Below are 27,473 nucleotides of genomic sequence, written 5' to 3' on the forward strand. Positions count from 1 at the left end.
GCTGGACTGTGGAGCTGGGGGTCTCGGGAGGAGAACATGCTACGTCGTTTAACACCTGATGGAGTCACGACCCCAGGCAGTACACTAGGAGGACGCCTACTGGAGAGTTGGGCGCTGCCCAGGGAGAGTCCGTGAGCCAGTGAGCATCCGTAATTGAAGGTGTGAAACAGAGAGAAGCCGGGAAGGTGCTTCCAGCTCTGGCGATCCTGGCTGGGATGGTCTCTAGGTCCCATTCTGGGATACTGTCTTCCCCAGACCCAGTCGCGAACCTTGAGGCACGCATGCGCAGTCGGCCGGCCGGCTCAGCCACCGCTACCCCGGCCCGGCTGCCTGCGACTGCGCAGTCGGGTTCAGATACCGGCCTTCCCATGAGCCTTCGGGGCGGGCTCCGAGGCAAACGACGGAAGCAGCCGCTCTTGGTTTCCGGCAACAGGACACCGGCTGTCGGGCGACCCGGAAGTGTTCCCATTTTGCGTCGTCGGGGCTCGGCGGCGGCCGGGCTCGGGGTGGACAGACCACCATGGGATCGTCAAAGAAGCACCGCGGGGAAAAGGAGGCGGCAGGAACCACAGCAGCGGCCAGCACTGGGGGCGCTACCGAACAGCCGCCGAGGCACCGGGAGCACAAAAAACACAAGCATCGGAGCGGCGGCGGCGGCGGCAGCGGCGGCGAACGACGGAAGCGAAGCCGAGAGCGTGGGAGCGAGCGCGGGAGCGGGCGGCGCGGGGCCGAAACTGAGGCCCGCAGCAGCACGCACGGGCGGGAGCGCAGCCAGACAGAGCCGTCCGAGCGGCGCGTGAAACGGGAGAAGCGGGATGATGGCTACGAGGCCGGTGAGGGGCCTATGCAGGGGGCGGGGCTTCCGGAGGTGCCCCGGGTAGGTGGGCTCTGGGTTTGGAGGCCGAGGCATCCCCCAGCTTTTTCGTCAGCACTCTTTAAAGGGTCTTCCTATGGCTATTTGGGCCTGAAGGTTATCTTTCTCTGCTAAACTCTCTGAAGGTAGAGATTTTCTTTGTTTTCCTCAATTGGCATATCACGAGCCCTCCCTGAATGTGTTGAATGAATGAAGCGATGGCAGCATGTGCAGAGGCAAGAACAAACGTGTTACTGTCAGAGTTGTGTAGAGTTCATAGCAGAGACAGGAGTCTGTAAGAGAGACACGGTTCCGAACAGGAAGGGCTGTATAGGCCCTGTTAAGAAATTGAAACTTGTTTAGAGAGGAAGCTGTGAATTTGAACTGACGAGTGAGTTGATCACATTCATGTTTTGCAAAGATCACTGTGTTGAGAACTGGGACAAGGGCAGTAGAGACTGGAGGTGAGATGAAGACTGATAGTGGCCTGCACCGAGGCATCAGCCATGGGATGGAGAGACGTGGACAGATTGGAGAGGTGTTTTGGAGGAGGAGGTGATGGAGCTTAGCATTTGGATGAGGGCTGGAAAGAGAAAAAGGAATTGAGGGTGCGCCTTGAATTTTGACTTGAGCAATTAGTTGAGTGGTAGTGATCTCTACTGATGTTTTCCTGGTGGTTCAGTGGTAAAGAGTCCGCCTGTAATGCAGAAGACAAAGGAGACACGGGTTTTATCCCTGGGTCGGGAAGATCCCCTGAAGGAGGGCATGGCATCCCACTCCAGTATTCTTGCCTGGAGAATCCCATGGACAGAGGAGCCTGGAGAGCTGCAGTCCATAGGGCTGCAAAGAGTTGGACACAACTGAAGTGACTGAAGCACGCCTGCACAGTGCTGTCGACTGAACTTCAGGAGTTTGAAAGAGAAACAGATTTTTGGAGGGAGACAACCGAATTCCGTTTTGGCGAGTGTTGAATTTGATGTGCATGGAGAAACCCAGGGTTTGGGCTGGATAGAGCAGTTAGGGAATCATGAGTGTTTAGGTGGCATGTGAAGTCCACTGAGAGACTAGGAGCAGGAAGCCAGGGTTGGTAGCAGAACCTGATAAACGCCAAGGTTTTAGTATAAGGCTGAGCAGGAGGCTACAGAAAAAGGAGGGAGACTATCCCCCAAAGCAGGAAAACCATACAGTCTTGTGTCAGGGGATCTGTGGGAGTGATCATCTGTGTCACACCCTACTGGAGAGCAGATGAAAACCAGAGCTGAAAAGAATCCTTGGGGTTTTGAAACAAGGAGGCTGGTGATCTTGGAGAGAGCCTGGAGTGGTTGGGATTCAGAGTTCAAGTGGGATAAGAGGGACAGAGGTAGGCTGTGAGGTGAACATGCTGGAACGGTGAGCTGTGGTGGCTCCTGGTAGGGGCAGCTCCATCTGAGTCGGAATCTGACTTCTGTGTGTAGTGGTCGGTGAAGTCATTTGCTGTTTGTGAGCTGAGTCGAGGAGGTCCTAAATGCTCCTTTATCTCAGTGATCTCAGCAGCATCACAGAAGAGGCTCCAATAAATATATTTCTTCACTGCATGAATTACACAGAGGGCATAGTTATGCTGCCAACACGGTCCCTACCCTGTAAGGAGAATCAGGTCCAGAAATGACTGTGACCATGTTGTGCAGAGGAGAGCAGTTAGTTGATGCTGATCAGTAATGGAGCAGGACTCCAGGGAGGAAGTGGGGGTCTGATAGGATTTTGTTAACAGCCTGAGGCCAGAGAGGGCAGTGCAGGTTGAAAGCACAGGATAGGCAAAAGTGGAGAGGTGGCAAAGTGAAGGACGTAGAAAGCTGGACCCTTTGGATCAGGAAAGGAAGGTGTGGGGAGAAGCAGTGTTCTCGGAGCCTGGGTCTCGGGTGGAAGGAGCTCCTGGGGGGGAGGAAGCAGGCCCAGGTGCTGGCCTCGTTTTTGGCCCTGCACCCGGAGCCAGGGCTGCGGCTCCTGGGCCCAGTGCTCAGCTCCTGAGTCTTGCTGCTTCTTGTTCCAGCCGCCAGCTCCAAAACTAGCTCAGGCGATGCCTCGTCACTCAGCATCGAGGAGACCAAGTAAGTTCTGTCTCCTTTTCATGTCTGTGTTTTCTTCTGGGGTAGCTGGGGAGGCTTTCGTGTAGTACACATTCTGATTGAAGTTTGAAGTGTCATGTAAATCAACCTAGCCAACCATCTGAGTTCCTGAACTGGACTCTGAGGCCCAGGAGAGGGTGGCCTTGCCCTGGCTAGGAGGCAGGCCAGGCCTTCCGCCTGATCGGGAGGCCAGTGCTCCTCCCACTGCTGGGTCAGGCCCGAGGTTTGAGACCCTTCGGACCGCCTAGTCCCCTCCTGTTTTCTCCCGTTTGTACAGAAATGCATTTGGTGCCCCCATTTCTTGGACAGCTCATAACACTTGTATCTGTTGTTCTCAGTAAACTCCGGGCAAAGTTGGGGCTGAAACCCTTGGAGGTCAATGCCGTCAAGAAGGGTGAGTGTGGGGCTGAGGGTGGTGGAAGGGAGGGCATTTGGGGTCAAGGAGTAAGGCCATCGGGAGGGATTTTTGAAGAAAGTGCACTTGGAGTGCAAATCAGCACCACTCAGTGGTCCTGAGTGGGTGCTGGTCACGGGCCCGGGTCTTCCTTGCTGCTCTGATGGGGTCTGGGAGTTGGCTGGTTCTTTAAGCTCGAGCAGTTGGCGTGGCAGCCTCAGTCTGGCTGCGAGGTAGCATTAGAGGGACCAGGAGATGCGCACAGTGCTGCCAATTCATCTGCGCTGTGCACGTGTTGGGCTTTTTTGTTTTGGTTTTTTAAAGTATGACCAGTGGGGCTTTGGAAGGCATGGAGGGCCCCATCTTCTTGTGGGGGTGACGTGGGAGTGTGGGGTTACCTGGGAGTCAGGAGGCAGAGGATTCTTCCCCCGCTTCTGGCTTCTCTGGCCCCGTGAGCGGGACGGGGCAGCGTGAGTGGCTCCCTCCTTTCCCCACCAGCCTTGGGCAGGCATAGCCTCACGCCTGGGCCTCCCTTCCAGAGGCGGGCACCAAGGAGGAGCCCGTGACCGCCGATGTCATCAACCCCATGGCCTTGCGACAGCGTGAGGAGCTACGAGAGAAGCTGGCGGCTGCCAAAGAAAAGCGAATCCTGAACCAAAAACTGGGGTGAGGGTCCCTGCCGGGTGGGCCTGGACAGGGCCCGAGGAAGCGCCCAGGAGATCTGGAGTCAGGGTGGGGGGAGCAGGAGCTGGTTCCCCAGAGAATCATTCTCCTGTGTCTTCAGGAAGATTAAGACCCTGGGGGAGGATGATCCCTGGCTGGATGACACCGCGGCCTGGATTGAGAGGAGCCGGCAGCTTCAAAAGGAGAAGGACTTGGCAGAGAAGAGGGTGAGGTGCTGGTGTGTCACTCAGTGCCTCTGGTGGCCTGATGGCTGGTGGGGCCGCAGACGAACCGTGGGGAGGTGAGGCGGGGGCTCAGAGTGGTGGGGGGCCTGTGGTCAGTGGCGCCTGCATTGGATTCTCAGCAGCTTGCTTGTTTAGGGCTGTGCTTTTTGCATCCCCACTTAGTAAGGCCCCACATCTTCCGGTGATCCAGAACAGCCTGAGGTCATAGGTCACTGCCCCGTCCCTGTCCTGTAGGCCAAGCTGCTGGAGGAGATGGACCAGGAGTTTGGTGTCAGCACCCTGGTGGAGGAGGAGTTCGAGCAGAGGCGGCAGGTGAGGCTGCGGCAGGTGGGGGGAGGGGCCGGGGAGGCTGCTGTCCCAGGTGCTGGAATCCCCGGGCCGGGTCCCGACTGGGCTGCACTTTCTGCCCCGCCTCTAGGACCTGTACAGTGCCCGGGACCTGCAGGGCCTCACCGTGGAGCATGCCATCGACTCCTTCCGCGAGGGGGAGACGGTGATCCTCACCCTCAAGGACAAAGGTGGGTGGCACTGGGGTGCTCTGGCTGGGGGCCCAGGCCCTGCTGGGTGGAGGGCGCGTGACCGGCTGCCTCCGCTCTGTCTGCAGGAGTGCTGCAGGAGGAGGAGGATGTGCTGGTGAATGTGAACCTGCTGGACAAGGAGCGGGCGGAGAAAAACGTGGAGCTGCGCAAGAAGAAGCCCGACTACCTGCCGTACGTGGAGGACGAGAGCGTGGACGACTTGGCCCAGGCAGGCCGGCAGCGTGGGCACCAGGCAGCGGGGGGGTGGTTTGGGAGGAGATGGTGGCTCTGAGGCTTCTCAGGAGCCAGACTGCATCCCAACCTGTCCCTCTTGCCTTGCAGCATAAACCTCGCTCTATCCTGTCCAAGTACGATGAGGAACTTGAAGGCGAGCGGCCGCAGTCCTTCCGACTGGAGCAGGGTGGTGTGGCTGACGGCCTCCGGGAGCGCGAGCTAGAGGAGATCCGTGCCAAGCTGCGGCTGCAGGCCCAGTCTCTGAGCACAGTCGGACCCCGGCTTGCCTCCGAGTACCTCACGCCAGAGGAGATGGTGAGTCCCGAGGCCCCTGCCCAGACCTGCCCCTCCCTCTTCTCAGGGGCCACAGGCTGCCAGAAGGCACAAGAAGGGGGATCAGGTAATCGCGTGGTACTTGGTCCCTGTGGATGAGCAGTGATCGGCAGCCCGGTGGCGGTGCTGCGGGGAGGCAGTCGGTGTAGACAGAACAAGGACTGTGAGCCAGGTGCCCCCGAGCTGGTGTGCAGGTTCTGCCACGTTGCCAGCTTGTGCCTGGGGTGTCATTTAACTGTGAGCCTGAGGCTCCCCCTCTGAAATGGGGTGGCAGGAGCCACCTCACAGGGACTGTTACAAGGGTCGGTGGTGGTCTGGTAAGTGGTCATTTTGTAGGGTGTCACCTTTGGGATGCTCTGTGGGCATTCAGGTAGACTGCTGGCTCAGTAGGTTGCTTGCCTACGTGGTTGAGAGCAAGACTCTGGAACCAGACTCCAGGGATTTCACTGTCCTGGCTTTCCTGCTTAGGAGCTGGTGACTTTGCACAAGGTATTTAATTTCTTGCTGCTTTACTTGTCCTCACCTAACAGATGGGATGATGGTTGCTCACGTCTCACGTCTCGCTCACGTACGTGAACTGCTGAGTAGCAGCAAGCAGCGTCCACTCTCGTAGACTTGTGCTGTCTGCCTCCCCCCGCCCTCACGTCTTTCCTCCTTTCAGGTGACCTTTAAAAAGACCAAGCGGAGGGTAAAGAAGATCCGCAAGAAGGAGAAGGAGGTGATCATGCGGGCCGATGACCTGCTGCCGCTTGGGGACCAGACTCAGGATGGGGACTTCGGTTCCAGGTGGGCTGGGAGACGGCTGGGTGTGGGGGCTGGGCCGGCCCTGGGGCCAGCGTCACAGAGAAGCCTCTGCCTGCAGACTGCGGGGCCGGGGGCGGCGCCGGGTGCCTGAGGTGGACGAGGAGCCCCAGGAGGAGGGGGAGAAGGAGCCTGTGCCTCAGCCCCCGCCGTCAGATGACACCCGCGTGGAGAACATGGACATCAGTGATGAGGGTGAGGGCCGGGCCTGCGGGGTGGGGGTGGGATCTGAAGGGCTTTGGTCTGAGCTTTGGTCTTCTGAGCGGGGGCTTTGGTCTGAGCAGGCGTCTTCTGTGTCTTCCCCAGAGGAGGGCGCCGCGCCGCGCTCTGGGTCCCCAGAGGTGCTAGAGGAGGACGAGGCTGAGCTGGAGCTGCAGAAGCAGCTGGAGAAGGGGCGCCGCCTGCGGCAGCTGCAGCAGCTACGGGACAGCGGCGAGAAGGTGAGGGGGCTCCGGGGGCGGGGGCCGGTGTGACAGGTGCGTCTGTGGTCACCTGTCCTCGGGGGCACGTGTTCCCACGCCGTCGTAGGCAGTCCCCATATTCCATTTTGCATCCTCTTTTGTTCCACACCGTGTTATTGGTGGGTTTTTAGGTTTCTGCCGTGTTCTCGCTATGGGATGCTTTAGCGGTTCGTTGTTTCCATCTTCTTTCCTTCTGGGGTGTGTGTGGTTGCCTTGCTGTGAGTGAGGCGTCATCCTAGGGCTGGGAAGTCACTGGGGGACAGGACAGTGAAGGGGTCCCCTGCCTTTCATGGGGCAGAAATGGCAGTGAACCTGTGAACACGAGCAAGCTGAGTGATCTCTGCTGGTGACAGCCACGCAGACAGCACAGGAGTCCCCGGAGGTTGGCCTCCCCGGCCCCGTGTTCAGGGAGGACCTTTCAGGGGGTGCCTTTGAGCTGAGACTGAAGTGACGCCGTGGAGTCTGCCTTGCCCAGATTCAGAGTGGACAGGCATTCAGGCCATGGGGACAGCAGATGTCCTTTGGCGAGATGACCTTAGAATGTGTGAAGACCAGGTGGGCTGGAGCAGGGGAATGGGATGATGCTGTGAGCTGAGGTGGAGAGTTGAGGGGGCCTTGAGACCGTGGTTGTTGCTATCCCTCTTGGAGCACTTATATGCAAGGTTGCTGGACACAAGATTAATAGGTGAGAGTTCACTCTGTTTCTATACACCAGCAGAAGATGGAAAATGTAATTTTAAAAAGACACCATTCATGAAAGCAGTATAGATAATGGAGTAACAGATAAGCAATAGAAGGCATCATGGATAATGAATTATCAGCTTAGCAACAAAGTTAAAAGGAATGAATGACACGCAAGGTCTCTATGAGGAAAACTGTAGTCCGTTTTTGAAAGGTGTTAAACAGGACATGTTGTTTTAGTTACCCAGGGCTGCCATAACAAAATACCACAGACCCGGTGGCGGAAACAGCAGCAGTGTATTCTCACACTTCTGGAAGCTTCAAGTCCAAGGTCAGGGTGTTGGCAGGTTTGCTATCTTGCGAGGCCTCTGTCCTCGGCCTGTAGGTGGCCGTCTTTTCACGCTGTCCTCACATGGCCTCTGTGTGTAATTCCCTGGTGCCTCTGTCCTTCTTACAAGGACACGAGCTTATCAGATTCGGGCCTACTCTGAGGACCTCATTTGGCCTTTACTGTCTCTTTAAAAAAGGCCCTGTCTCCAGGTGCAGCCACACTGGAGACAAGGGCTTCAATGTATGAATATTTTGGGGGGACACAGTTCAGTCTGTAACAACCATATTAATGAATAAAAGTAATGTTGTAAAGATGTCTGTATCCTCGCAGTTCCAGTAGAAATCCCAGTAGGCTTTTGAAGAACCTGGCAAAGTGATTCTAAAATTTACACAGAAGATCCAAGGGCCCCAAATAGCCAAGACCCTTGGACTAATCAGGTGGTGGGATTTGCTGTAGTATATACCAAGTCTTTTTGTTGTTCAGTCGCTAAGTCGAGTCTGACTCTTTGGCGACCATGTGAACCATAGCCCACCAGGCTCCTCTGCCCATGGAATTTCTCGGGCAAGAATATGGAAGTGGGGAGCCATTTCCTTCTCCAGGGGTTCTTCCTAACCTAGAGATTGAACCCTCACTTCCTACTGACAGGCAGATTTTTTACCGCTGAGCCACTGGGAAGCCACTTTCAAGTCTTTTCAGACAGTTGTAATTGAGGCCCTGTGATATTGGGGGCATTGAGTGTGGCCCCCATACTCCAGAAACAGACTCCTGCCGCAGAACACGAGGTGGCCCAGTGTGAAAGGTGCTCAGCTCTGTAAGCGGTGTCAGGACAGTCAGTTATCTATTTGGAAAAATATGAAATGTGGTTTGTACCTCACACCTTGTGCAGAAATTCACATAAAAGATTAAGAACTTAAAATTTAAAACTTAGTATTTGAGAAAAGCGTGAAAAAATTTTTTTATGACCATGGTAGAGGTTCTTTTTTTTAAATTGTGTTAAAATACCCGTAGGATTTATCATCTTACCCATTTTTAAGTATATGGTTCTATGGTGTCAAATATATTCACCTTGTGTGCAGCATTTAACTACTTAGAAATTAAAAACTTGATTTTCGTTTAAAAATTTAGTTTTATTTTAAAGACACCATGAAGGGAACTTTCCTGGTGGTCCAGTGGTTGGAACACCCCACTTTAACTAGCACGGGGTGCTGGTTTGATCCCTGGCCAGGGAACTAAGATCCCACCTGCCTTGTGGCACAGCAAAAAAAAGAAAAAGAAAAGAAAAAGATGTCATGAAGAATGTAAAAAGATAGGCCAAATGGAGAAGATATTTGTCTACGTGCAGAAGGGCGGTTCACAGAGGTGCAAGGATGCGTGACCACTGAAACACAAGGTGAGGCCCAATCTGGGTAGCAGTGGAGGAAAGACAGCTGAAATGATAGATCGGGTCACACCCGCCTCACTTGGCAAAAATGTCAGGCTGGATAATGTCAGGTGTCCATGAGGATGTGGAGTAGCCAGAATTCTTGTCCACACTTTGCAGGGGCATGTAAAGGAGTCTAATCAGTGGGACTCCTAGCGGGACGAGCCTCGTAGAGTGAGATCACGTGTCTCAGCGGACCACACCCCGTGTGAGCCCCCGAGAAATGCTCGCGTCAGGCTACATTAGCTGTGCTGCCCGTGGTCCCAGGAAGAGGCTGTGTTCGGTGTGCGGGAGAGCTGCACTGTGGTATGGTCACAGCCCGGAATGGGATTCTCTAGTGTAAAGCTGTTCAGCTGTAGGTGCTTACGTCAAGACTGACCTTAAAATATATGCTGCGTATGTGTGAAAACAACTTGTAGTAGAATCAGACAGTGTGCTTCAGGTTGAGTGATGTTTGAAAAATGCATAACAAAACAACAGACTGTTCATGGGGAGGTGTTTATGTGCTAAACTGTGAAGGAAAGGCTGTGAATCGTGACCACAGGTATGTGGGGAGGAGGCCTGTGGGGCCTGAAACAGTGTTACTGATGCTCTTCAGCCAGGTCATGGGGACATGCTGTTTCTTCGGTGGTGGTGATTTTTAAAGGCATACGCGTGTGTTACAAGTAAGCGTTTTATGTGTAGGATGACATTTATTTAAAAATGTGATGTCATGTAAGGAAAGTAGTGCAGAGGTGGACACGGAGACTGGGAGCTTTGACGAGTTTGCTGTCAGGGGCAGAGCAGGAAGGCTGTGGTGTGGCAAGAGGAGTTCTTCAAAGAGCAGAGAGGGTCTTCCCTGATGGTCCAGTGACTAACACTCCATGCTTTCCCTCAGGGGTTGCTGGTTCAATCCCTGGCTGGGAACTAAGATCCCACATGCCCAGCAGCCAAAAATAAAAGAGGGAAAAGGGGGAAGATCCTGGACAGTCCCTGTGTGCTGGTGGGAGTGGTGTCGGGGGCAGAGTTCTGGCGGCCCTCGGAACCCTGCCAGGTGGGGTGGCCTGTGGTGGGCGCACGGTCAGGTGTTGGCCGTGAGGAGTGGGGAGGCAGGGTGGGTGGGTGGTGGTTCAGAGCTGGAAGCAGGGGGCAGGCCCACGGAGCATCCAGCCTGTGCAGGGCCGGGACTCCAGGGGGAGGGATGTTTACTTAGTCCTGAGCCTAGTCTGTTCAGGGAGGAGGGGGTGGTGGAGGAGGGGCGGGAGAAGGAAGGCTCGGGGTACGAGAGTGAGCGGAGGAGGAGGAGCGACAGAGGCTTGGGGCCTCTGTCCTCACAAGGGGCCGTGCAGGATTCTGGATATTAATTCAGAGGACAGAGGGGAGCCATTGCCGACTTCGGATCGATGGAGCGAGTGGGCGAGATCGGTGCAGAGCAGACTAGGGGTCAGGGAAGAGGAAAGCCCAGTCTGGTCCGCTGTGGGCGGTGGAATGGCATGCTGTTCTGCCACTAGGGAGGGTGGTGGATTCCTGGGTCTCCATGGCACCCCCCTAGAAACTTCTGGGTTTGCCCACAGCCGCTCCCTCCCCCAGGTGGTGGAGATTGTCAAAAGGCTGGAGTCTCGGCAGCGGGGCTGGGAGGAGGAGGACCCGGAGCGGAAGGGGGCCATCGTGTTCAACGCCACGTCCGAGTTCTGCCGCACTCTAGGGGAGATCCCCACCTACGGGCTGGCTGGCAACCGGGAGGACCAGGAAGAGCTGATGGTGGGTCCTCGGGCAGCCCATTCCCGCACACTCCCCGGGCCTGCTCTGCTCTTGGGCGCCGGGGGTGGTGGCTCTGCCAATCCTCAGGGACAAGCCTCAGTGCTCAAGGGGGACGGGCTGGCTGGGGCCTGGACTGAGCCTGGTCACCCCTCCTCCAGGACTTTGAACGGGACGAGGAGCGCTCGGCCAATGGCGGCTCCGAGTCCGACGGGGAGGAGAACATGGGCTGGAGCACCGTCAACCTGGACGAGGAGAAGCAGCAGCAAGATGTGAGGAGGGCGAGGAGCCGGGCTGGGGGCCAGGAGGGGCTGCCGGGTGCAGGGGCCTGGCGGGGTGGGCGCTGGGCTGGGGGCTCAGCTCTGCCCTCCCCACCTTGGGGCCGCCGTGTCTCAGAGCCCTGGCCTCTTCCTGCGTAAATGGGGTGTGTGGACCTCGCAGGTTGTTGTGCTTTAAATGAGGCGTCTCGTCGCGCAGGGCCCGGAGCACAGCAAGGACCACGGTCCTGGGAGGGGTGACTGTCGGGCAGAAGGGTAGCCCACTTAGCACCCCCATCATTGTGTGCTCCGCCCTCCCCGGCCCCCCAGTTCTCTGCCTCCTCCACCACCATCCTGGACGAGGAGCCCATCGTGAATAGAGGGCTGGCGGCCGCCCTGCTCCTGTGTCAGAACAAAGGTAAGGGGCTCGGGCTGCCCCGCGGCGGCCTGGGAGCTGCCCTCCGGCCCCCTGCCCTCTTCCTCCCCGCCCCCTGGGCCCGACAGTCACGGTGGCCGCTGGCCTCTCTGCGCTGCCTCACCCATTCGCACTGCCTGTGCACGCACGCCCCCACCAGGCCCCACTGCCCCCTGGAGGCTCGGCCTCTCCGCGGGGAGCAGTGGCGTGGCCACGGTGCAGGCAGGGGCACAGAGACCTCGGCGTCGGGATCGCAGCCCTGCCGTGTGCCGAGCCAGTGGCCCTGGACGGGCGCCTGATTTCTCTTGACTCTCCGTTTCCTTTGTCTGCACGAGGGGACTGATGTCTGTCCCTTCCCACAGCACAGCTCGGAGGGTCCCCCAGGGGCCACCGTGCTGTTGGGGGCACTGGGCAGCCTGGACTCTCACAAATCCCCCCTTCCCCAGGGCTGCTGGAGACAACGGTGCAGAAGGTGGCCCGGGTGAAGGCGCCCAACAAGTCCCTGCCGTCGGCCGTGTACTGCATCGAGGACAAGATGTGAGTGCGGGGGCCTGCCGGGGCCACGCTGCTGGGGGCCCGGGCGGGGGGCAGCGGCCAGCGCTGAGGTCCCATGTACCTCCGACAGGGCCATCGATGACAAGTACAGCCGGCGGGAGGAGTACCGCGGCTTCACCCAGGACTTCAAGGAGAAAGACGGCTACAAACCTGACGTGAAGATCGAGTACGTGGACGAGACGGGCCGGAAGCTCACACCCAAGGAGGTGAGTGGGGCTGCGCCCTGGAGTCTGGGCCGGGGGACCGTGGTGTCCATCGCTCTGGGGGGCACAGCGGTCCCTCCCTTGCAGGCCTGGCAGGAGGGTGTCTTTGCCCGCCTGCCCCCTCCCCAGCCAGCCGCCCAAGCTCTCACAGCTGGTGGCAACTGTCCGCCTTTTCTCTTTCCCACGTTCTTGGGGTTTGCGGCTCCCTCACTCCAGCACATCCTTCCCTCTCTTCGGGGGCTCCCGGAGGGTGCCAGGGCTGGGACCATCTCCCAGCCCCTTCCCAGCCGCACCGCCCCCACCTCGGCTCAGCCGGGCTGGGGAGCCACCGCCCTCCCCTGCCCTGAGGGCTCCGGTGGCTCTGATGGTGTTCTGCCCGGGTTGCAGGCTTTCCGGCAGCTGTCCCACCGCTTCCACGGGAAGGGCTCTGGCAAAATGAAGACGGAGCGGCGGATGAAGAAGCTGGACGAGGAGGCGGTGGGTGCCCCTGGGGAGGTGGGGGTGGCCTCTGGGGGTGTGGGGTTGGGGGGCGGACTGAGGTGCCGGGGTGCTCCTGCCATGCTGACTGGCCCCGACCCACAGCTCCTGAAGAAGATGAGCTCCAGTGACACACCCCTGGGCACCGTGGCTCTACTCCAGGAGAAGCAGAAGGCCCAGAAGACCCCGTACATCGTGCTCAGCGGCAGCGGCAAGAGCATGAACGCGTGAGTGGGGTGGCGTGGGGCCCGTGTGCGGTGGCGGCGGGGGGGTCACAGCTCTCTGCGGCCTCACACTCTTCTTTTTTCCGCAGGAACACCATCACCAAGTGAAGCCGGCCTCCCTTCTGATCCCTTCCCCGACTTTAATATTAAATAAAGCTCCCTCCTTATTTTTTCCCCCTGGTCCTGGTGCAGGTTCCAGGGTCAGACCTGGGAAGAGGGCAGGCGGTGCCAGACGGAGCATTGGCGACACTGCCCTCCGGCTCCGTCATCACCTGTGTGACCTCAGGCAGTCACTGAACCTCTGGGCTTTAGTTCTGCCGTTTGTTTGACCAAAACACCTTTGCTTCATAGGATGGCTTGTGATGATTAAGTGAGCTCATTTCATTCACTTACCTGGAATGTGGAGGTGAGCAAGGCCCCTCAAGAGGTGGCTTAGGGTCTGACTTCTGCCAGGTGAGACCTGGTCGTAGGTGACACAGATAACAGAGATGCAGGCAGAGAACTGGCCTGGCTCCTCTCAGGCAGTTCTCCAGCCCACGCTAGGCCCAGCCAGCCAAAGGGAAGCCAGCTGGTTTGCTTTCTCACCCTCGCCTCCCCCAGCCGCTCCCGGCATGGTCGCATCGGTCCTGGCTGTGGCTGTTAAATGCCACGCCTTATCCTCTGCAACGCTGGCTTCTGGGTAAGAAGTGGGATGTGTTTTAGAGGCTCAGTCACTCTGGTCTCTCCCAGTCTCCAGTGCTACAAGAATCGCTCTGTTCACAGCCAGGATGGGCGCGGCTGGGTCTGGGGGCATTACAGGCTCCTGTAGTCTATGTGGAGAGTGAGAGGCCCGGTTCCTCAGAGCACCCACCTCCTGGGAGCCTTGTCCCCTTAGCAGGGCAGGTGAGATTGCTCAGCGTGAACTCCGTGAGGGACAGTAAGAGCCTGAATCAAGGGAAAGGTGACTTCTGGTCACCTTCTGGTGACTCCCACGGGAGTCACAGAAAACCAGCATCCCACCACCCCTACCTCCACCCGAACGCGTGGCCATCCGATGGTTCACAGATTTTTTTTTTTTAATGAAAAAAAAAAGTGGATTAAAATAACCTTAGAAAATGTAAGAAAAGAACAGAAAAATGTAAACAAGGGACAAAATATAGTTGCCTTAACCTGTTGCTTTTGATGACAGTTATTTCATGGCAGACCTACCCAACACTGTAATGTCCTTTAGTTTGTCTCCTTGTTTTGGGGTCTGATTCTGATTTAATTTTCACTGGGGCAGGTTCCTCAGGGAGGGTCCCTGTGGGATGCCTAGGCTGGGTCTAGGATCTGGGGAATCGCAGTCTGTTTCTCCCAGAAACCTACGCGGCATGTCTGGTGTTGCGGACGATGGTCCACTGTTCCTGGCGGTGGAGCGCCAGCTCTGGCCAAGCTCTTGTCAAAGCTCACACCTTACCCGTGGCAGCCTGTTAGGAAGCTGTTGCCATCATCAGAGCCAAAAACATCCAAGGTCATGTCTAGAGCAGCGTGGACCTGGGTCGAACTGACCAGCCGTGTCCCAGGGTGTCTCCTGACACTCTGACCCTGTGGCTGAGGGGACAGTAAATGGTGAGCCAGGGACTAGGAGGGGCTCCTAGGGGCCTTCAGGAAACCTGCCTGGCTGGCAGTCCGTTTCCTCCCCGCTCCTGTGGCCTCTGGTCCCAGCCCTGTGCTTGCTCTCCTGTGCCCGGAGTCATGCTGCCCCCTACCTAGGCTGTGCTTGCCCGCCTGACGGGGGCGGGGAGGCAGCGTGGAGTCTGGGCAACTCCAGGGGCGAAGCGGGCAGCACAAGTCTTGCGAGGCCTGAGCTCCAGGGCCTCCTCTCCTCTCCCAGGGAGAAGGTGGGGACTGAGAAATGGTGTCAGCCGTCAGTGAGCCCAGCCCTCCAGGGCACCCGGGAAGGATCCTGATGCCTTCCCTCTAACAACCGTCAGGCCGCAGCCGCTGCCTCCGGTGAGCGGTGAGCGCTCAGGATGTGGAGAGCTGCAGGATGCTGGCCGCAGAGCTGAGGCGCGTGCGAAAGGAGTGACTTCAGGGAGCCCAGACTCGCATCTTCCCTTACAGAGAAAAGCACTAAATTCCTTGAGATCCACGGTTTTAATTCACAAAAATACTTTTGATGTTCAGACGACCTGCCTTTTGTTGCAAACTTCTATAAAACCTGACTCCTCCACCCCGCTTCCTCGGAGCAATTCTCAGGGTTACTTGAGATGCTGTCTCCCAGGTTTGAAGTCCTGAAAATTCCCACTGAATAAAACGTCTCAATTTTTAGATTGTGACTATCGTGTAAGTCGCCTGGACCCACCAGTACCACTAAGCCCCTTGGAAACGGGGCAGTGATGCCTCCACTCAGGCTGATGTGGGGGTCAATGTGGTCTTTTAGCCAAGGCCTGGGGAGAGCCAGCTGGGCCACTTGTCTGCGGCAAATTACCACTGACTGCGTTCTACATCAGACTTCCAGGGCTGGTGTAAAGTGGAGTCGAAAATGTTCACCCTTTCATTACTTCAGCGAATATTTACTGAGCATCAGGGGTGCTGGGGCTGAGGAGGAGCAGGGCCAGACCGGCTGCCTGGGCCCCGAGGGTCTGATGGGTGAGCAGCCATGAACAAGGACACTGGCAGGTGAGAAGGGGACAGGAGGGAGTCCCTGCTCAGTGTGACACGTGCCTTCAAAAGGGCGCGGGAGCCCAGCTTTAATTTCCAGAGGCCTGGGCGGCTGCCTCTCCACCCCCAGCCTGTGTGGCATCCTTGCTAAGGCACCAAGGCCTGCCCAGGACCCCTTCACTTGCCGCTGCTACATTCCCTCACAGCCCCCAAGGAAGCCCGCTCTTCTAGGCCTGGTGATGGGAACCTCAGCCCAAAAGCTAATGTCGGCTGTGGCCTGCAGGTGAAGCCGGGGCAGGATGGCCACCCCCTCCCCGAGGTGTCCTCTCCTCCCTGGGCTGTGCCCACACCCCGTCCAGGTTTGCTGAAGCCCGTCAAGCCGCAGTGGCCAGTCCTGCCCTGTGGCTCCTGCCAGCTCATCCAATTCTGTTTCCCCACAGGGAAGCCATCCCCCACTCCCCTCAGGGTCCCTGCCTTACCCCCACCGCCCACCCCGGGGCTGCCTGGTGAAGAAGCTGTCCCAGTTCATATCCTGGGGCCCAGGCCAGGCCCCCTCCTGGGATGTGTCCTCTGACCCCCTGAGAGTCAGTCTGTCAGAGTTCCTCGAGAGAAACAGACCTTTAGGGTGTACACACATACCTGAGGAGGTTTGTTGCAGGAATTGGCTCCCGTGACCATGAGACGTTCCCATATCTGCCATCTGTGAGCTGGACACCCAGGAAGGCTGGTGCTGTGAGTTTGGTTTGAGTTTGAAGGCCTGAGGAGTGTGGACACCTGAAGGCCCAAGGCGGGTGTCCCATCTGAGGCTGAGGGCACCTGCCGTCCCCCACCTCTCTGTCTTCTTCGGGCTTTTGGTGGAGCGGTGAGCCCACCTGCACTGGTGAGGGGAACCTTCTGTGTTCCGTCTGCTGCTCCAAACACACCCTCCCAGACCCACCAGAATAACGTTTCACCAGCTATCTGGGAACCCCTGAATCCAGTTAAGTTGACACACAAGATTAACCATCACAGTGAGTCACCTAAAATGGTCTAGAAAATTCCTCTTCTTCTTAAACAGAGTAGTTCCTCTTCTATACAAGTAATACTTCCTTTTAAAAAACTTTTGTTTTTGTCTGTGCTGGGTCTTTGTGGCTACCCTTGGGGGTCCTCCTTGTAGCATGCAGACTTAGTTGCCCAGACTTAGATCCCCTGACTAGTGATCGATTGAGCCAGAGTCCCCTGCATTGGAAGTGTGGAGTCTTAACCTCTAGACTGGCAGGGAAGTCACTAGTCTTACATGTTTTTATTCTCCAGGACATTATCTTGACTTTTTTAAGAACCACCCCCTAATCGGACATCTTCCATCAAGAATGAACTCCTCCTTGTTCCTTCTTGCCTCTCATATCTCTCCTCTGGAGTCATTTTCATTGTTTCTGAAGTTCATCTTCTAGAAGTTCTGTCTAGATGAGCTCCCGTACCCTGCCGGTCTGAATGTCCTCATCGTGGTGTGGGCTGGAGACGGCTGTGCTCGCTCACAGGGCTTCATTGAGAGTCCAAGTCGCTCCCCAGGGGCCACTTCCAGAGTCAGAGTCAGCTTCACTGGGGGTCTCCATTCCTACGATCCCAGTGTTTCCCTCAGTACCTGTTTTCCCGTCTGACTCCTAATGCACCAGATCCTGTCAATTCCGGCGACTCATCAAAGCCCCCTAGGCTGGTGCTCCAGGCGCCGTAGCTGCCACACCTAACCCAGCCCTGTCTCGTGCAGACGCTGATCCCTGCCCTTCTGCAGAGCCTTGCCCCTTCCCTCGCCTGTACCCCTGCTCGGGAGACACTAAGCGGGGCAAACTTGCTGAGTCATTGTGTGCTCCCCAGTAGGGGGAGGGAGGAGACGGGAGGCCGAATGTGCCTCACCTGTCAGCCTGGGACAGAAAGGGAAACCAAAGAAGGGGAGGCCCTCCCCACAGAGGCCTTGGATGGTAAGCAGGCCGGTAGGACAGGTCACCCACTACTCTCCAAGTGCTCTCGAGCATGCAGTCCAGTCTGTGCCCTGGAGGGTTGATGGACTAAGGCCTTGTAAGTGAAGTCCCCTCTGGGTGGTGGAACATACCAGCGGCCCACCAGTCACAGCCGCTCTCGGACCCGTGCACCGTGTTGGCCGCTGTCGTGTCCCTGGATTGTATCATCCGAGCGACCCTTTGGGCTGCTGCACCCAGGACCAGGGCTGACCTGCTGGCTGGACATGCTTATAGTGCCCCTTGTTGGCAGCGTCCGTGAACGTTGACTGAATATGGAGCCGGGAACTGATGACACCTCTCACTGGGCCCAGCTCATGCAGTTTGAACCCCAAGGAAGAGAAAAGAACTCTTCTCCTGGAAGTTAATGAAAACGGTGTCATAACCCTCTCTCCATGCTGAACCACCCGGACTGGCTAATAATGAGGGTTTCTGGTGCTCGTCACTGTGAATGAGCAAGAGTTACATAATGAAGTGGATATTTAAGCATCATCGGATGCTGTCCTAACAATAGCTGAGGAAATTGCCACCACTCAGGAGACAGCCTTGATCATTGCTAACGGTTTATTCCTGTCACCAGGCGGGGTACGCCGTGTGCCTTGACACATTCCACAAGGATTCTGGATTCCCCGAGAGCGTCATCCACGAATCACATGTGAGCACCAGCACTGCTGGCGTCCCGACCTCCCTCGCGTCGATGCTCTTCTCTCAGTGGTTCCTGCTGAGAAGCTGCCTTACATGTTCCTCAGACGCGGGAAGCAGAGATGGTTGGGCCTTGAATGAAGACAAAATCCAGCGTCCCTCAACCCAAGGAATTTTCTAGGGGGACATGTGGGCAATTACTAAGGACAAGTTGTTGGCCTTTTCCTCCAACTACAACGAGGCCCTGTACCAATGTGGCTTCTTTGCACACTGAAGGCTCTCCCACATTAAGAGCCTCTGTACTGGGTTCCTGGGCAAGAGACCAGTGTGTGGGGGCTGGAGGGGGAGGTGCCCTGACACTCAGCCCCATCTCCCTCAGACCCCAAGGAACTGTCTCAGCCTTGGGGACTGGATTCCTCTAGCACTCAGTGGCCCCAGGCTTTTGCATTCACAGACTTCCTCCTGCTGCTCAGCACACTGTAAAATCCCACATGTATCCCCTCAGCCCAGAACACACCCTGCGTGCTGCCAGATCTCAGTGGCCATGAAGCCCAGTCTGCTCACATGGGGCGGGTCAGAAGCTAACACCCCCGGGGCAGCACTGCAACAAGAACCCAGGGGTTGGTGGGAAAGGCTGCCTTGCTCCCCAGGCGGCTATTGCTCAAGGGTGTTAGACACTGGATCCCAGAGTTTCTATAAAGGAAAGTTCCAGCACCATCCACTGTGGTTTAACCTGCTAGAGAACGCAACCTGAGCTGAAACAAAGAACACAACAGACAGAATACACAACGGAAGGGATACAGCTTAGGAATCAGTCAGTTATAAGACCAGACTAAGAAAATCATCAAAGAAGAAAGACTGAAGAAATTAAAAATGTAAAAGAAAACCTAAGAGATGTGGGAGACAGTAAAGGGACTAACATCTGAATAAGAGCAATCCTAGACAGACATAATTCTAGAGTGGTGGGAGAAAATATTTGAAGAAATAATGGACACAAATTTCCTGGAATAATACAAACATGAAGCACACTGGGCCAGAAAAGCCAAGTGCCAAAAAGAGAAAAAAGGAACAACACACACCTGTATATATATATATATATATCACATAGGACTTTAAGAATATCAGAGATAAAGCTTACAGAGAGAGCCAGTGCATCACATATGCAAAGGAGAGAGACTGACATCAGGTTTTTCAACAGCAACACTGATGCAAAAAGACAATGAAGTCGTGTTTTCTAAGTGTAAGGAAAAGAGTTTAGAATTTTACAGCCACCCAAACTGTCATTCAAATTAGACAGTTGGGTCCCTATATACCAATTATTGCAGAGTTAATAGACATTATCAGTTAAAAAGTGACTCTATTTTTAAGAATCCAGATGCAAACAAAAATAAAATTTTAAAAGCAAAAATAAAGAAAAAAGAAAAAAAAAAGGAGAAACAAGGAAAGAATCCAGATGCCCTTAGAGACATCTAAAACATGAGGACGTGCAAAGAGTGAAAGCAGGGGACCTCCCTGGCAGTCCAGTGGCTAAGATGCTGTACTCACAATGCCCGAGGCCCAGGTTCAATCCCTGATCAGAGGACCAGATCCCACATGCTGCAACTAAGAACCAGTGCAGCCCAATAAATAAATACATATTTTTTAAAAAGTGAAAGTAAAAGGATTAAGATAGAGGGTGAGAAGAGGGGAAACTGGAGAAAGGTGGTTGAAAGGCACAAACTTCGAGTTAGACTTAACAGCTGTAGGACAGACACACAGGAAAAGTGTTGACAGAGGAAATCCTGAGAGTACTTATCACTAGGAAAAAAAAAATTTTTCCCTTTTTTTTTTTGCATATATAGGAAGACAGATGTTAGCAGAACCTATTGTGGTAATCATTTCATAATATATGTAAATCAAACCACCATGCTGTATGTCTTAAACCGAGTGATGCATGCCAATTATTTCTCAATAAAACTGGGGGAAAAAAAAAGACAACTTACCAGGCAAAAATACTAACTAGAAGAAATCTCGGATAGCTATACTAACGTGAGATGAAATAAACTAAGATAAAAGGGAACTGTATGATGGAAAGAGTCACTTCATAAAAAAGGGTCCTGTTCACAGACACAGCAATTTTAAACATGTTGCACTTAAGGTAAACTTAAAAAACAGCTTATGAAAAAACCGACCGACTATAGGAAGAGGCCATTACCTCCACCTTAAGGATCCACAGTTGGTGAATGTCAACGGTGCAAGCACTTTGGGAAGCATCTGGCAACACTGACTAGAGTTGGGACACAGAAATCTCACACTCAGGAACTGTCTCATGAGAAACACACACAAAGCACAAAGACACAGGCACAAGGATGTCTACAACAGCGAAAATGTGGGGAAGACCCAAAAGCCGTCAGAAGAAGTGAATGGATACATCTGATACAGTCCCACAGGAAGCAGTATCAGCGGTCAAAACAAATGAACCACAGCATTCTATAGCAATAAGGAGAAACACAGTCATGTAATGGTAAATGAAAGAGCCCCAAAATATGATATTCAGCGTGTTATCCTTCTCTTAAAGTTAAAAATAGCTTCACAAGAAAATCACAAAGAAGGAAAACAAGAGCAAAGGTAATTCAAGAAGACAGCTACCTGGGGTGGGAGAACAGAAAATGGGAGGGGTGGGGAGTAGGAAGGGAGAGTGCAGGCATATGGCAGCTTGGGTTATTGTCAAGTCCTGGCTTTTGTTTTGTGGTGGTGAGTTGCAAGGCGCTGTCGTTAAAAATGACCAATGATGGGACTTCCCTGATGGTCCAGGGGTTAAGAATCCGCCTTCCAATCAATGCAAGGGACATGGGTTCAATCCCTGGTCAGGGAACTAAGATCCCACGTGCCATAGGGCAACTAAGCCTGAGTATCACAACTACAGAGGCTGTGCGCTTGGGAGCCCGCATGCCACAGCTGGAGAAGCCCACCTGCTGCAGTGAAGAGCCAGCACAGCTGAAAAAAAGAGGTATCATGATGGAAACCAAGGAACACTAAAAACGGAATACTTCACACCTATCAGGATGGCTACTATCAAAAAAACAAAGAAAAATAACCTGTTGGCAAGGAAGTGAAGAAACTTGAATGCTCTGTGCACAGATGGTGGGAAACAAAAGCTGGTACAGCCACCATAGAAAACAGTATGGTGGTAGCTCCTTAAAAAATTACAAACAGCCACGTGATCCAGCAATTCCACTTCTCCATATATATTCAAAAGAAAGCAAGGTTTCAGAGATATCTGTACACCCATATTCACAGGAGCATTAGTCACAACCGGTAAAAGGTGGAAAGAATCCAAGAGTTCATCAATTTAGATAAAAAAAATGTGACACAGGACAAACAATGGAACAGCAGTCAGCCTTAAAGAGGAAGGAAATTATGGCATATGCCATATTTCTCAGATAAACCTTGAGAACATTATACAAAGTAAGAAAAATAATCATGTTACAAAAAAGACAACTATTGTATGAGCCCACTTATCTGAGATATCTAGTCAAACTCATCAAAAACACGAAGTAGGGAATTCCCTGGTGGTTCAGTGGTGAGGACTCCATGCTCTCACTGCCGAGGCCTCAGGTACAATCCATGTTCTGGGAACTAAGATGTGCAAGCCATGAAGCGTGGTGGGTGCCTCCTTCCTCAAAAAGAAAGAAAGTAGAATGGTAGTTGTCAGGGACTGGAGGAAGGGCAAATGGGGAGTTGATAATGGGCATGAAAACATTCTGGAAGTTGGCTGTACAACAATGTCACTGTACTTAACACTACTGAACTGCACACCTAAAAATGGTTAAGATGGTAAATTTTATGTGTATCTCAATTCAAAAATTCAACTCAGAAAACACCTAGACACAAATACTTAGAGAGCTGCATTAAGGGAAACTTTAGCCCTAAAATATAAAACTGTTTCACATATTACCTAATTACAAAAGGAAAACAGAATCTTTATAGGGAAATGACCTAGAAGCCATCCCTTTAACCAGGTGATCAAAATGAGCGTCACCAATAGTTGGACATCCTGTACCACCTGCCTTGTGATCTGTGACAGATGAACATCAGTTTCGCGCCTGGTGATGCACCCGGTCAGAGCACATAAGCTCTAGGTTATTTTTGCTAAAACTGTTTAACCCAAATCTAAGCATACAAAACAATCACACAAATCCAAGCCCAGGATATTGTTGTAAGAAAACTGGCTTGAACTGTTAAAATGTCCATTTTATGAAAAACAGACCAAAAAGATGTTAAGAAGTCTATTCTAAATTAAGAGAAGCTAAAGAGATACAACTACTAAATGTAAAACCTATTTAAAAAAAAAACACCTTTTTTTTTTTTTTAATGTACAGAGTCAACTGTGACAGAATGTTATAAACTTGTGGCCCTGTTGAAGGTACTCACTTCATAATTCTTTCACTTTTTCTTCAGGTGTGAAAATTCCCTAACTAGTCTAGGGGAAGGGAGGAGGTAAAGCTGAAAATTAATGAGTTAAGGACAAAACCAAACAGGTTAGAAAAAGAACCACAGAATAAACTCAAAGGCAGTATAAGGAGAAATACAGTAAAAGCAGAAATTAATGAAATAGAAAAGAAACTAACAACAAGGAATGACAACAAAAAGTCAGTGCTCAGCAGAGAGTAATAAATGAACTTCTGCCAAGATCGACAAGATTGAAAAAGTAAAAAGCACAAACAAATAATATTAGATATAAAAAAGGGGGATACAACTTTGGATACAGTTAAGATTACAGACTTAAAAGTCAATTAAACTTTGTGCCACAGATGAAATAAGAAATAAATATCACTGACTCAAGAACAGAAACCTGACCAATCCTATTCTCAATAAAAATCTAAAGTTAAAAATCTACCACTACAAAAATGCCAGCCACAGTTGGCTTTAGAGTTGTTTTACCAAAAATTTTACAAGTGTAAAATTTCAACCTTACACAAACACTTATATAATGAGAGAGAACACATATATAGAGAACATTCTCAATTCATTTTATGAGGTTGGCATAACCTTGAAAAAACAAAACCACCCAGACAAGGGAAATACTGGAAAGGCAAAGCTTCAACCATCTCACTTATGAACCTGGATGCCAAAATCCTCCCAAATATCAGAAGACCAGATCCAGCAATATTCTGAAAATGCATCATGGCTATTTTACTCTAGGAATGCAAGGATGTCTTAATGTGAGAAACTGTCAAAAGTATCTCATGTTTGCAGATGAAAGGAGAAAAACTACACGGCCAGTTCAGAGTGCCGTGGGTGCTCCTTGGCACAGATATACGGCTGGTTGGATGACAAGAGAGGAAACTGAGCTGGGCTGCATCGGGAGGCTCCAGTGGGAACGACCTGGCTATAACGGTTGTCCTGAAGTGACAGACACGTGGAGTCTGACGGGCCCCAAGTCTCAAACCTAACTGCAGCAGGGTCAGGACTGTTTGGCAGTCAGTCACCTGGACTGGCCATGGCATTGGGGAAGAAGGGCTTGGAACACTCAGCTGACCTTGGGAGCTCTATTCATATGTGGTTAGACTCCACAAGGAAGCTGAAAGAATAGAGGTGGAACTCAGCTGTGGAGAATGACAAAGGGGAATGGTATGCAGATTCTACCTCTATCAGAATTCCTAGCTATGACCCACAGGAGCTAAATGGCTAATAAGGGAGGAAGCAGTGGAGGTTAAAAAGTTTCAGGAAGTAAATAACGAGGTTATGAAGTAGGTCATAGAATCACTAAGGGATGGAGAAAAGTACAAGGCCAAGCTTATAGATACAACACTCCCTCCCCTCAAATCACACAAATACACCAGGCAAAGTGGGAAACTGGGAATTCCCTGGTGGGTCACTGGTTAGGACTCTGTGCTCTGTCAAGCCCCCAGGTACAATGCCTGGTCAGGAATTGTAAGATCACACAAGCTGCATGGTGTGGCAGAAAAACAAAAACCCAAAACAAAAAACAAATGTTTGCTGTTTTATCTGCTCTCACCCCTTGCGCCTTTTGGGTAAAAGAACTTCTCTGTGCTATGGGAAACACATGTCATATGGATCAGGGTGGCTCATCTTGCCTCCTCTTATTCCCCTTACTCAGCCTTGGCCACAGTGGTTTGCTCAGGAGAGGTAAGTAACCTGAGGAAGGCCAGTGAGTCTTCCCTGAAATTCACGGAGCCTGAAGAAGTAATGCTCTGTAAGGACTGAGTGCAAACTGGAGCTTCCTAAAAAATACACCTGTAGAGAGAAAGGAGTTGGGCAATCAAGAGAAGCAAAGACAATCCAAGAAGATGAATGAGAACCCTGACAAAACCATGCTGGCCAAGGTCAGCTCTGCTCTGGAGACCACAGACCAATGGGCCCTTGTTTGTTTCTGTTGGTTTGAATTAGCCTTTGTCACTTTTAAGTAAGACAGTCCCAAATGATACAAATACTATATATGACCTTTTGCCCCCTCAAAACTTAAATATACATAAAATATACGATTCTAAAAATATATAAATTACCAAAGTTGACTCAAGGATAGAAAACTTGAGTTCCACAGGGGACTTCCCTGGCACTCCAGTGGTTAAGACTTCGCCTTCCAATGCAGGGGGTGTGGGACCAAGACCTGGTTGGGGAGGTAAGATTCCACATGCCTCATGGCCCAAACACCAAAGCATAAAACAAAACAATACTGAAACAGATTCAATAAAGACTATTAAAAAAAAAACAAAAACAACTAAGCAGGAAATTCCCGGTGATTCAGCAGTTAGGACTCTGCGTTCTTTGCCAAAGGCTTCAGTTCAATCCCTGGTTAAGGAATTAAGATGCCGTAAGGCATGGGCAGAACAAAAACCAACACAAACTAAGCAGAGTTACATCAGAATTCAAGGATGGTTCAACACCAATGTAAATCAGTGCAATCATTAAAAACAAATCTTTTTTGACTATTTCAATGGATACCAAAAATTTGTCAATGTGGAATAAAGGGAAAAAACATTATGTTGGGTACAGAAAGAAACCTTTTCAGCCTAATGAAGTTTACCTACCAGAACCCTAAAGCAAGAATAATATTTCATGGTGAAACCTGAGAACCATTCTCACTAAAAGAAACAAGGGTGCCATTTGACATTATACTGGAGGTTCTGCCCTCTGTAATTCATAAAGAAAAGAGTGTAAAGAATAGGGTAAAACTGATTCTAGCAGGATATGATTTGACTTTCTACCCATGAAGCCAACAGAATTAACTGAAGAACTATTAGAAGTAATGAGAATTCAATTAGATCAAATAGGCAGGTGCACAGACATGGACAGCTTTCCAACATGCCACTGATGGTCGGAAATGTAATTTCAAAAGAGCCCATTCATAACAACAAATAGCTAAATTAGAATTCTTAAGGCTACACTGAACTAGAAACATCAAAGACCCACATGAAAACTACATCTTAGAAAAGAATACACATAATTCATTTCTGGATAGAAGATCAGAAACTGTTGAGTATGACTCTTCTCCAAATCAAACTATGAGATTTAAAACCATGCCAATGGTAGCACAGGGAACTATATCCAATATTCTGGGATAAACCATAATGGAAAAGAATATTTTAAAAAGAACGACTATATATGTAAAGCTGAGTCACTCTGCTGTACGGCAGAGATTGGCACAACATTGTAAATCAATTACACGTCAAGAAAAACAAAACCCATGCCAATGGAAATCTTAATAGACCTTTTAAATGAAAATTGCCAAGTTCATTCTAAAGTTCTTACATAAAAGAAAATATGAAAATTTCAAGGAACAGTGGAGCAACAGTGAAGGAGAAAGAAATAACAACCACGCCATAACATATGGCATGTGCACAAAGATCAACAAGCCAGATTTCAGAGAGATTCATAAAAACGTGGAAATTTCATTTATTTTAAAAAGGTACTTTAAATCAGTGAGGAAAGAATGAGCCACTAGATTAATGGTACAGGGACAAGTGGCTATCCCTTAAGGGGAAAAAAATTAGTCATCTCCCATAAAAAATAAACTTCAGATGAGTTAAAAATATACCCACACATATACATCTTTAACTCACCTGGTAAATTTTTTGCATATAAATGTACATACATTTCTATACATGCGTATATACACATGTACATACATACAGGTATGTGTATACATGTAACACTATACTGAGCAAATACAAAAGAGTGAATGAGGAGCAAGTAAATGAAACGGTAGCTGGAGAGGGTGTGGGATCACTAACAGGTTTTTCTGATTGTTTTTCAGATGGGAGACTCTATCATACTTTTGATGCTAACACATCCAGTAGAGAGGATGATAAAACCAAAACTGACACAAAGTCCTATAGCAGAGACAGGCTCCAAAGCACAAGAGGAAAGGCTTAAGTCCCACTGGGTTAGTGGGCAGTAACACGACAGGAGGATCAGTGAGCACCATCGTAGGGCAGGTAACAGGTGAGAGTTCCCTCCGATGGCTACTATTTCTTTATGAATAATGAGCTGCTGTGTGTAATTAGCAGAAGGGGAGTTAGTTTAAAAGTTTTCAAATACAGCATCCTAGGGTAGATCTCCTAGGCAGGGCTGAGTGGCCATCTGAGACTTGTAATTATCATTTTCAGGTAAAACTAGTGAGCCATGATGGCTGCTTTCTCTAATAGTTCCTTGCACACAGGCACAGAAGTACATGACTGGGTTGACCATGGTCAGATCTGTCTAGATGAACATGATGGAGGCAGAAAGGAAGTATAGGGTGTAGACTGTGGAACTGATGCTGCATGAAGAAGGAAATGAAGATAGGAGCATGATGGTGAGAATGCGGCACGGCTGGAGGATGAAGATAAAGGATTTCTTCCAGGGGTGGGGGGAAGCATTTCTGTGGGAGGAGGGGGGGTAGTTGAGTGAGTAAGCCTGGAGGTGGTGATTATACAGGTATCTGAATTCAAATGGTGCTGTAGTCTCTAGTGACGTTAGGGGCAGAGAGTGACTAGGGATACAGGCAACAGGCCTGGAATAGAAGGGCCTCAGTGATGGGGGCATCAAAGACTTAAGGGGCCACAGCATTGAACGGGCCCATCCATGGATGCAGACAACAATGACGGATGCAGAGAACAATGACAGAAGCAGGGGAGGAAGACTCTGAGCCAGAAGGTAAACTTCAACATCTGAGCACTGACTACAAGGTCAATGCCAGAATGAAGAGGGAGAATGTACAGTCAGAAGTGAAAATCTTCAAAGGAGAAGTGAAATGATGTGGGTGGCCAGAAGGCTTAAGAGTGACAGTCTGAGCAGCCACAAAGAGGACACCAACCAGGGGACGT

The 27,473-nt window shown here is 51.8% G+C and overlaps 1 protein-coding gene across 1 annotated transcript; it reads left to right on the forward strand.

The window, feature by feature from the left end:
• Nucleotides 1-450: 450 nt before the first annotated feature.
• Nucleotides 451-14,061, forward strand: SART1 (spliceosome associated factor 1, recruiter of U4/U6.U5 tri-snRNP). The gene is made up of 20 exons (XM_043452100.1): nt 451-833; nt 2,883-2,940; nt 3,297-3,352; nt 3,892-4,018; nt 4,137-4,242; nt 4,495-4,572; nt 4,679-4,778; nt 4,865-5,007; nt 5,121-5,327; nt 6,007-6,131; nt 6,208-6,341; nt 6,453-6,586; nt 10,609-10,779; nt 10,938-11,048; nt 11,364-11,451; nt 11,895-11,985; nt 12,074-12,209; nt 12,594-12,683; nt 12,789-12,910; nt 12,997-14,061. Exons 1-20 carry the CDS (start codon nt 521-523, stop codon nt 13,013-13,015), a joined length of 2,409 nt encoding a protein of 802 aa, XP_043308035.1. The 5' UTR covers nt 451-520; the 3' UTR covers nt 13,016-14,061.
• The last annotated feature ends 13,412 nt before the right edge of the window (nt 14,062-27,473 follow it).

Source organism: Cervus canadensis, chromosome 29 (assembly GCF_019320065.1).
Source record: "Cervus canadensis isolate Bull #8, Minnesota chromosome 29, ASM1932006v1, whole genome shotgun sequence".
NCBI classification, from domain to species: domain Eukaryota; kingdom Metazoa; phylum Chordata; class Mammalia; order Artiodactyla; family Cervidae; genus Cervus; species Cervus canadensis.